This window comes from Enoplosus armatus, chromosome 9 (genome assembly GCF_043641665.1).
Source record: "Enoplosus armatus isolate fEnoArm2 chromosome 9, fEnoArm2.hap1, whole genome shotgun sequence".
Classification (NCBI taxonomy): Eukaryota; Metazoa; Chordata; class Actinopteri; order Centrarchiformes; family Enoplosidae; genus Enoplosus; species Enoplosus armatus.
This window is the reverse complement of record NC_092188.1, coordinates 6,880,623-6,891,036: the sequence shown is the minus strand read 5'-3', so window position 1 is coordinate 6,891,036 and position 10,414 is coordinate 6,880,623. Positions and strand designations below refer to the sequence as shown.

General features: G+C 38.0%; 1 protein-coding gene across 1 annotated transcript; it reads right to left on the bottom strand.

The window, feature by feature from the left end:
• Window positions 1-1,909: 1,909 nt before the first annotated feature.
• Window positions 1,910-3,277, bottom strand: cnr2 (cannabinoid receptor 2). The gene is made up of 2 exons (XM_070912650.1): window positions 3,226-3,277; window positions 1,910-3,051 (listed from the first exon to the last, which is right to left on the bottom strand). The coding sequence occupies exons 1-2, from the start codon at window positions 3,275-3,277 to the stop codon at window positions 1,961-1,963; spliced, it is 1,143 nt and encodes a 380-aa protein (XP_070768751.1). The 3' UTR covers window positions 1,910-1,960.
• Between the last annotated feature and the right edge of the window lie 7,137 nt (window positions 3,278-10,414).

The following is a 10,414-nucleotide window of genomic DNA, read 5'->3' as shown; positions in this document are numbered from 1 at the left end:
CTGCCTCCCTACCCCGTTTTTGTTGTTGATCGCTTTCCGTTGAACTCAAAGTGAAAGGTTCACGAGACGTCTGGTGGTGGTGGTCAGGTAAATCAAGTAGATTAAAAGTGAACTCCAGTATGATTTTAGACTTTAATCTCCTTCAGTAGATAGCAGATTTTATTATTTATTTGCCGTCTGTTAGCAACGGACAGGCTTACATTCTATTTTCACATGTCCTCTGCAAACTAAACACTATGTTTGTGAATATATCATTGATGAATATTAACCAGATAGACACCCTTTTACAATAGGCAATTTCCCTGCATGGCTGCATGATGCTAATTACCTGGAATAGAGTCTCTGAGCAGCAAAGTATTGTTAGAGTCTACCCTCATTTATATAAGTGGGGTATACAAAGTAATACAAATACCACCTCACTGTGTAACACGTTATCACACCTCTCTGAAACAGTTTCAACAAAAATCTTAACATTATAACCTTTATGGAGGTATAATTTGTTGCAGGGCTGTTTTATTGGACCCAATGATAAACCTGTACCTCATTGTATATAAACTGTGATCATCCTTTACACAGTTTTTTGGGAACAGTATGCATGAAAATGCCATGTACTCATTGTGTTCCCCCTTCTCCCATTTACTGCCAGACAATTACATATTTTCCCACTCATCTGGCAGCAAAGATCCACCCAGAAGATTAATACAGAGACGACCCTTCTACACATCATTGTAAAAACCGGACTGCTGACTTGTTTTCTCTCTTAACAATGAGTAACCATGGCGGATGATTAAGATTTACTTGAAAAGAAAAGAAAGAGTCAAAATAGAGTATGGTCAAGTATTATTTTTAATCAGTTGATACATGTGTTCAGTCTAGTATCCAATGACCTAAGATCAAAAAGTGTTTTATGGACTTTGTGATGTTCTATTATGTTACCTTACAGTATGTACACCTGTGAGTTTAAGTGTATTAAACATGTGTATTAGCATGTGCTTTACAGCAGCTGCCAGTTGTCACTGTTGCAAAGAGTGTTCTAGTGTCTGTGCTCGTTCTCTTCCTGGCATGTGCCCCATTTACCCCGGCACACTGCTTGGATTCATGTGGTGAACATTGTGTGAAATCCTCCCGTGCATGGGGCTTTTGTGGAGTCCTGGCATTCATGTGCAGATGGGATAGGCAACCCACAGGGTCCTCTGTTCCTGCACACTCGGGGACAAATACTCAAACATAAACAAGCATACGGACAACAAATCCTCCTTTCTACCTTGTGGTGAACTCCAAAGTTAAGTCAGCACTTCAGTTCACAGGGCACAGTATGTCATAGGAGTGAGAGCGTTTAAAGTACTGACATGGGAGGCAGAGAGGTCAAAGGTTACGGGTTGGATGGCCACATCACATCATCTCACTTAAAAAAGCCCAACATAGATTAAACCTTTTGCCTGGCCTAAACCAGAGCCAAGCTTTGTTTCTACTGGAATCTGTTACTAGTGTGTAGTTCTTTCAGTCTTCACATAATGCAATAAAACTCCTTGTGTCCTACTATTTTGAAATCTTACCATGTTAATCTTACTTATTGTTATGATTAAAGAAATGTTTAATGGTGACAAAATATTTACCAAAGTGAATGTTTTCTCCTTATAAATGGTATTTTCAGTGTATCGTTACTGCAAGCAAAACACAATATGTAGCATACGTTTCCCACATTTTATAGACTTTCTGATCTTTTCCATTACTACCAACAATATTCTACAGTTATTGTTTAATAGACTTTACCACAATAGCCTTGTTAAAAAAGTTAAAATATTTGCCGGCACTAATAACTTGATGAGAATGAATCCTGCTTGTAAGTATTAAAGATTTGATTCTTAATTTAGTTTGAAGTTCTGTGTTTTTACATCCCAAGCACGCTGCTATAAACACAGACACTTCTCTATCTGAACAGCTACTCCTTAATTTCAACTCATTTTCTTATGTTCAGCTGCTGATTGTTCATCCCTTGTGAGACCGTGTTAAGTTGGGCGGTTCTGGTCCTGGGAATCTCATCTTCAGAGAGGGCAGTACAGTTGTTGTCTTCGGCGGAAGGTAATCCTGGGGTTAAGTCCTCTGTAGATTTTTTACATCTCCCAATCTCACACGGCCTTTGTAGCAGCTGCAGTAGAGCAACTCTTAGCTCTCGACAGCGCAGTGCATACAACAGTGGGTTGACTGCAGAGTTGACCAGGCAGAGGGTGCTGCAAAAGGCAAAGGCCCTCTGTTGGGTGTGGGTCAGGTGCACAGAGACATCAGCTAACATGAAGGAGAGTGCAGGAAGCCAGCAGCTCACCAGTATGAGTAGGATCAGGCCAAAGGTACGTGCTAGCCGTATATCCATCCTCATGCGGGCCTGGCCGGTCCCTGCTGCTCCCTGGAGGTTGGTCATGGAGGACTCATGGCGGTGGGCCTTCCACAGGATGAGAGCGTAAGCCCCCAAAATGAGAGCCAGAAGCACCAGGATGAAGCTGGTCCAGCAGGCCAGATAGCCCTGGTTGATGTAGGGAAACAGGCGTGAGCAGGGTGGAGTAAGCCCTGTGGGACACATCCAGCCCATCAGAGGCAAGAAGGAGATGAAGATGGTGGTGCTCCAGAGGATCAGCAGGCTCAGCAGAGCTCGCTGGCGGGTCAGCAGCACCTTGTAGCTGGAGGCCTGGTGGATGCAGAGGTAGCGGTCCAGCGCAGTCAGCAGTAAACTCCCCACTGAGCTACTGAAGGCCATGGTGACACCACCTAATTTAAAGAGGTAGGCAGTGGGGCCATCACTGCGGCGAAAGAGGTGAAAGTCCAGGAAACTGGTGGTGAAGAAGCAGCTGGCGAAGACATCAGCCAGAGCAAGGCTGCCGATGAACAGATATGAAGGCCGTTGCCTCAGGGTGGCTGTGGCAGCAATTACTCCCAACACAAGAGCATTTTCCAGCAGTGTGATAGGACCTGCCAGGAAACAGATGGAGCCGATGGCTGTCTTCTCTGCCTTGACGAGGACCATATAGCATTCCAGATTCTCACAAGACCTGTTAACTGTGAGAAACACGCAGGTATATATCAAGACAAAGTTTAGTGGGCAAGTGTAATGAAACTACATCAGCCATTATGAATGCACCCTAAAGTGTTGAATTTGATGAAAACCTCATTATCTGGAACCATTTCAGATTCTAAAGAAGTAACACAATGTATATATTTGAGGCTGCATACCTATTGGTGATGAGGTGTTCTCATGGGAAGTGGGAACCTCCCATTCCTCCATTTCAACTGTTGCTGGATGGGCCAGTGCTAGATTGTAATTAGGAAATAAAGTAAGTCATTTAAATCTGTTATTCTTCTTGGTCTGATACAAATAATGAACATATCTGTAGCTAAGGAACAGCAAAATTGTAATTGGTATAATTCTTCATAATTTTATTAGAATTTCTACAAAGACTTTAAAGTAAACATGTACTGTATCTTTTACTTTTTACATTTTCTGAGAAAATGTTTCTTACAACAAACTATTTGATGTACAATTTTGTTAAAACAAAACCAAACAATTGTCTTCATCATAAAACGTACATTGTTAGAAAATAACAATTTTGATTGGGAAAAATAGATAAAATGCAGAAAGTGAACTAAGATAACTGAAGAAAATGTCTGAAACAAGACAGAACAAAAACAGCAAGATCCAAACATCTACAGGAAAAATGAAACAAGGAAAAAAAACTAAATACTCTGATTTCATCTACATGGCAACTTCCTGTGGAGAAACAAATAAAGCAAGAAATGAGACGACTTTTTCCTCTCTGCGTCAATATTGAACTAAGTGCTTAAAAGGAACATTAACATTTGTGAGTCAAGACAGAAAGTCATTTAGAGGTCAGGGCAAACAGACAATGATCATTACAGTATCTGCTGATGCTGATATTGAAGAGATAGTTGCAAAGAGCCTGGTTTAAAGCAAGCCATAAACCACAAGGAACAATGAGTTTAGAAATCCAAAGAGCGTAGTCTATGTCCTTACTATGTAGAAACACTTAATACAACCAGTGTGATCATGATGTGTTCGCTGTGAATCCTATCACGTATCACTTTCAGCTAAAACATGGCCCCTCTTACGGCTTTTGAACATGAATGTTTAAATGCACATATCTCATGAATGTTTAAGAGCGACAGCCTGCAGCTCATAGTATGATGCTGCCTTTGTACCATGTGCAAGTGTGTCTAATGACTGGATGTCAATATATCTCTGTACAGCTCTCTGCTTTTTTTCTTTCATTTTTATAAACTGAGCTAGTCCAGAGAATTAATATTTAATTGATATTTCACTTTGGCAATGACTTTACTGTAAGTGCATTCAGTTACCTACAGGGATGAACAGCAAGCTCATGTTGTTGGCCTATTATCATTATATTTTTAACAGGATGAAGGCTGCCCCCTTTTGGAATTAGAGGGGATTGTATTTTAACAAAGCAGTAAATCTGAGGGTGAAGGTCACCACAGAGACGAACAATCTCCTGTAGAGTGCATCACCTGTATGCAATCAATAGATTAAACTGTGGGAAGCTGATGTGAGAGGATTTGATTAAAGTAAATAACGCTGTAATAAACGGGAGTGGCCACCTATAATTGCTTGCAGAGAGTGGCTTAAACATAAAGGATATTTTTTTAAACACATGACCCAAACACATGAAATAAATCACCATAATCTTGGAGGAAAAGTTTTTCACGGCAAAACACTGAGTATATTACAAAAAAAAAAACATTAAAATGGATCAAGGAAAGTAGTGGGCTTATATGATGCAGTGTAAGTGATTACTATTCTCAGGAGCAGAGTAAAGGGGACGTTTTCACCCAATCAGGTCACTATGCCCTTCATTCCACTGTTTTCCCTTCATTCTGTTTCCAGTCATCATTATTTCTATTTTTCACAACAAATATGACGCTGCCTTATGAAAGCATTGAGGAACAATATTTCTCAATTCGACTGTGGGCCGTATGGGTGCATGCACTGTGGATACTACACCACCTCAGGCTTTTTCTTTTCTTCCTTGTGGTGAAAAATCTTGATTGACGTGTTGTGTGATGTGTTTCGACTCTTAAGAACCAAGTCATATAAAAAATATTCCCTCTTCAGGAAAGCAGCAGCAGCAGCGCATACATATATAATAAAAACTGGCAACATGCGCACTGAAATATGATGTGGTAATAACCCCTTGAGTCACTGTTGCCACATGTTTGCAAAATGTCACAAGTCCTTCTGGCACAGGTAGAAAAAACTACTTGAAATCGCTCTCATTTTGTAGTAGCAGCAGAAAATTGAAGCCTTGTAAAATAGGTCAAAAGTGGCAGATCTACTGCTCAAACGTGCCTATTGAATACAAGAGGAGTTGCTGAAGAATAAGAACAGACAGCATAATTGTCTTTATATCTTCCAAAAACATATGTAAATCACATGTTCACAGAGATATCGTCACAACACTAGTTTAAATCCAAAAAGGAAGGAAATTATTTCTGTATGACACTGGATTGTAAACCTGTAATGAAATAACCTTTTAAGATCTTACCTTATGTTCTCTCTTGTGTGTAGGTTTCTTGTTTGTTTGTTTGTTTCCCAATTGTATGGGATCTGAATTAGGTCTCTCAACAGCAGAACAACCACAGCATGACAACACAGACCTACAGACCTGACTGGCAGAGTGCACAAGTGAGGGGCGAAGATAAGGCGGGTGGCTGTGATGACACGAGGGAGAGAGGGAGGGAGAGAGAGACACAGAGACAAACAGATAGAGAGAGATGAAAGAGCCCAAATGATGTTCTTTTGAAGTATTTTAAGTACACGTGGAGTCTGTGATGAAACACAGCATTTATTTGGAAAATATGAATAAAGTGACCTTCCATGGTTAAATTGTGCTTGGTTGTGAATCCATTACTCCTGAGAGGGTTTTTCTAATGCATTAAAAACCTGGTTAATGAATCTTAAATTAAGATTATTTTGCCAAATTGCTATTCCCAAGGTCAAGAATGAACTTTCCTGCTCAAACTGATGACCTCATTTGACATGTTTTACCCAGTCAATGTAGTTAAAGACATCTTACCACTGAATTATTCCTATTCGTGCAGCAACAGTGTTCCTTCCATCTCTCTTGCTAATTACTTTCCACTCATCTTCATTTGACAGACAGTATCTACCATCACACATGAACGCACTCACCCCTTCCTTGTAGGATGACATGGTTTATGCTATTTATAACATATTGCTTGAAGAATATCTTAATTGCTTGCAGTCTGTGGATGTGAACTACTGGCAAGATGATAAAAAGGAGGTTTTAATTATGTCGGTTTTGTTAATTTAAAGATGGTAAATGTGTGTAATAGAAAAGACAATGTCATAGTGTAGTTTCTTTGCAAAAAATGTATCTGCCTCAGTTGCTTGATTTTTTCCCTTTCATACTTTTCTACTAACATGTTAATCCTGAAATCAGTTTCTCTGTTTTATCAATACATGTCAATTCATTTCAATCAGAAATCAGAATCAGAATCAGAAATACTTTATTGATCCCCGGGGGGAAATTGTACAGTACCGGTGCTCCCATTCAAGACTAAAGTAGCATAATTTAGAACTAAAAGTATGTACAAAATATAAAAATAAGAAATAGAAAATAAAAAATATACACATTTACAGTATTTAAGTGAACAATGAGGTAAAAAAAATATATACAATAACAATGTATATGTATGTATGTGTTGCACTGAAGTGTATGACTATATATCTATTGCACTTAAACATTTAAGAATAAATAGTGAGGTAGTGTATGAACAGGTGAAGTAGATACAGATTTCAAATGTTTAATCGGGTATTTTGAGTATGAAATTGAACCCACACCAAGTATTGAGTTGTTTAAACCAGCCTTGATTGCAAATTCACAAGGATTTAGATTTTTTCTTTTATATTACATTACGCACTAATGCCCCCTGAAGCCACAGTTAGTGGGTGGGCCACAGTGTAATACTGCTTGCTGTACAACAGGGGGCAATGCTAAGCAACCATGAACAAGTGGACATAATGAGTGACTCAGTAACCTGGCAGTGAATATTATAATGATGGGATGGGTCAGTCTTTTAATCTTTATTATTCTTCATAGATACAAAATTGAACTCACCTCAGTAATAAAGGCTGTTTAATTTAGCTTATATCCCTCTGGTAAAAATAAAGTACTTTAGTAGTTCAATAACAATTCAATCAGGTCACAAAATCACATACCTGAGGCATTCTGAAATGAATTAGCATCCTATTTTAGCCTCTCACTTTAGAGAAAAGTATGCTAAATAAAACAGTAACTGGGACTAACAAAAGTATCAAATGACATGACAAGAAACTAGGCCAGAAAGAGACTTTTGTGACATTTTAATAACAACAATGACGTTTATATTCAGACAGCATTCAAGTAAATTATGATTTGGAAAAAATAACAACCAGTCTTGTAATAACACAGTGATATCTGGTGCCCTGGCCCTGTCTTCTCCTCCTCTGACCTGATAGATCTAGCAGGCCAGAAGGCAGGAAATGTAATTAGGAGCAGACAGCACAGCTCCAATAAGATTTCTTCTCAGTCACTATCTGGCCAGGTGCAACACAACAGAACAGACCACAGGACAGAATAAAGCCTAAAATGTTAATAATAATAATAATAATAATAATAATAATCAGTTGGATTACATCCGGTCACACAGTCCCTTTTTAGAAATCACCCTGGACGCAAATAGTAAGGCTCGCTTTGCTGTTTCAGATGGATTCGGGTTGAATCCATTAATCAAATTTCCTCTTCTCATTTCCAGATTGCCAGACCTTCAGACAGCACTATCAGATCACTGATGTGAAAAACACAAGAAAAAATGAACAGATCAAACAAAAATTGAATTACTTCATTCTAAATGCTTTAATAATGCTTAATTATTCACTTTGGTTCTTGGAATAATATAATGCAATTGTAATATGAAAATGAAAGGTTTAAATTATACATTTGGAAATTAAAGGGGGAATTGAAACGTGATCGAAACGAATGTACGAAAAAACTTGCATGTTCCTTTTTCTTGTATTGAACCATAAAGCACAAGAGTTGATCTTCTGTTTTAGCTTTCAGCATTTACCTCTTACATTTTGAAGGGGTATTAATAACTTGTGTTGACTTGTCTGACTTGGACTTGTATTCAGGGCTGTAGGATTTAAAAAAAAAGAAAGATCAGTCAAAGTCCCAAATAATTATTCAATCATTTGTAGTTTTCATATTTTAATGATTGAGTTTAATGATGTTTTCTGTGAGATTTAAATGGAGCAGCCATTTCAAGGACATTCCTTAAAAACTAAACTTGTCTGTAGTCAAGTCTCACTAAAATAACTGTCTCCAAGCATTGTTTATTAGGAAATTGCAGACCCATAATATAAAGTACTTTTTCTTTTTACGCAACATAAAAGTCTAAATGTTTTTTCAAGCCATTCTTCATGTTGTCAAACATATTCTATATCAAGTCAAGTAAAAAAAAATACCCACCATGTGCAAGATTTTAACTTTTAACTTTAACTACTTTAAAAGGTTAAGAATGAAGTGCTTAAACTCTCAAATTCCCAGAAAAAATACCAGACTTGACCTCAAGTGTACTCATTGGTAGCTACGGCCCTGTTTGCACTGAAGTCCAATAAGAAACAACAACTCAGTCAGGTTTTCTTCTAGCCCTGTATTTTACTGTGGTCTATAATAGAGCAGTTGAAAGGTGCATTGGGTTGTTTTAAAATTTCAGTGCATTTGGAGTTTTGCTTTAAATACATTTTAGATTAGACGCAACTGCAACTGAAAAGCAGAAAGTTGAGTGAATGATCCAACAACCTGAATCTTAATTCTCCATAGCTGGATCTGTATTTGTGTTGCTAATTTGCCACAATTTAAAGTTTCTTTTTTAATTTCTATATTGCAAAGGCAGACATGTTGTGTGTGTCTTTGACTAGATTGTATACACTTTTTTAATTAGTGTGATTTTCATATATATTTATATACACTATTATATATATACACACTATTTTTTCACATATTTGTATGGACATTGTGGTTAAATGTTCATGTTTACCTGTCTTTGTTCAGCTTTGTTGATCTTGTTTTTAGCTGTAGGGCTATTTCTCTATATCTTCCTGAAAATTGTTCTTGGGGCTGTGTGTAAGTACATTGACATCAACGAAAAACTGGAGTCACATTCCTCGTATTCCTCCTAACTAGATGGGAAAAAGATGTTTGCTGGTATTATAAAAGGTCTTTGATATGGATCTAACTTTTTGCTGAGTGGTGTGAAACTGTTTCTGCTTCTGTTCTTTCCCACTTCCCTTTGTGTGGGTGTGTTTCACAACACATTTCATACTATTCAAATTCATGTGAAACTCCATTGATGATTCACGTTGGACCATTTACACCCAATAACTATTGCAAATGGCCTATCAGACAGAGAGAAAGAGCCTGAGAGAGTGTGTCTGTCTGTATGCAGCCTATACATGCTGTGTGGAGGAAAATAAAGAACCTGGCAGTCTCTGTTCACCACTCGTGTTTCGAAAATATTTTCCATTCCACTTTCCAGGATGGCCTACTGTACATTCACTATATCTATGACTTGTTTATACTGACAGCCTTTTGAGACCAGTCAAACATGGACATTCACCTCTGTCCATCTATGATCTGTACGACTTACTCCCGCTGACCTACTTTCCATACATAGCTGACTCTTGATGGGCACAACTCCCTTCAATGGTTGCTTTGCTTTGGGGAGTGTCCTTCCATGGCCTTCAGCTGTGAGCATTACTGACATAGACTGTGTTGCGCAACTCTTTTAAAAGCCAGACACTTTCAACAAGGTAGGAGGGAGAATACCGTTGACCATGGACTTAGATATGAGTTAATCTATCACACTAGTTGTTTTGTGTTCTTTAGACTTGGACCTGCAGACTCCCATAAAACCAACTGGAAGAGCATGACATTCATAACGCATGTCCTTATAAAGCCTAGGAGGAAAGTATGAATTTTACTTTTCAAAGCAAACATGAAGTAAGTGTTCTAAGAAAGTAGAAAACACTGAAAATAGTAATAATAAATAAACAAAATACCCTAGTCTAACACATGCTATATGAAGGCCAAAGGCCAAAATAACAAGGCACCAAAATAACTCAAATGACACAAAGGCCAAGTTATAGGTTTTAAACAATGGTTTGAAACCAGATTCAGCCACCTCACACAAAAATATTCTGGAATTCAGTTAACATGACAGAAAATGCTCAAAATAGTCTAATTTCTAGTTAGAGTAAATGGGCCATACCTTATTTTCTTACCAGCTACAAAGAGCTAACCTTATTTTATTAACCCCACACCCATCTGCT

What these genes read in the sequence shown, in the direction of transcription:
- cnr2 (XM_070912650.1), bottom strand. Translation starts at nt 3,277, where the DNA reads ATGGAGGAATGGGAGGTTCCCACTTCCCATGAGAACACCTCATCACCA. An exon ending in GAACACCTCATCACCAATAG is followed by an intron (nt 3,052 to 3,225) that starts GTATGCAGCCTC and finishes TGTTTCTCACAG; the next exon opens with TTAACAGGTCTTGTGAGAAT.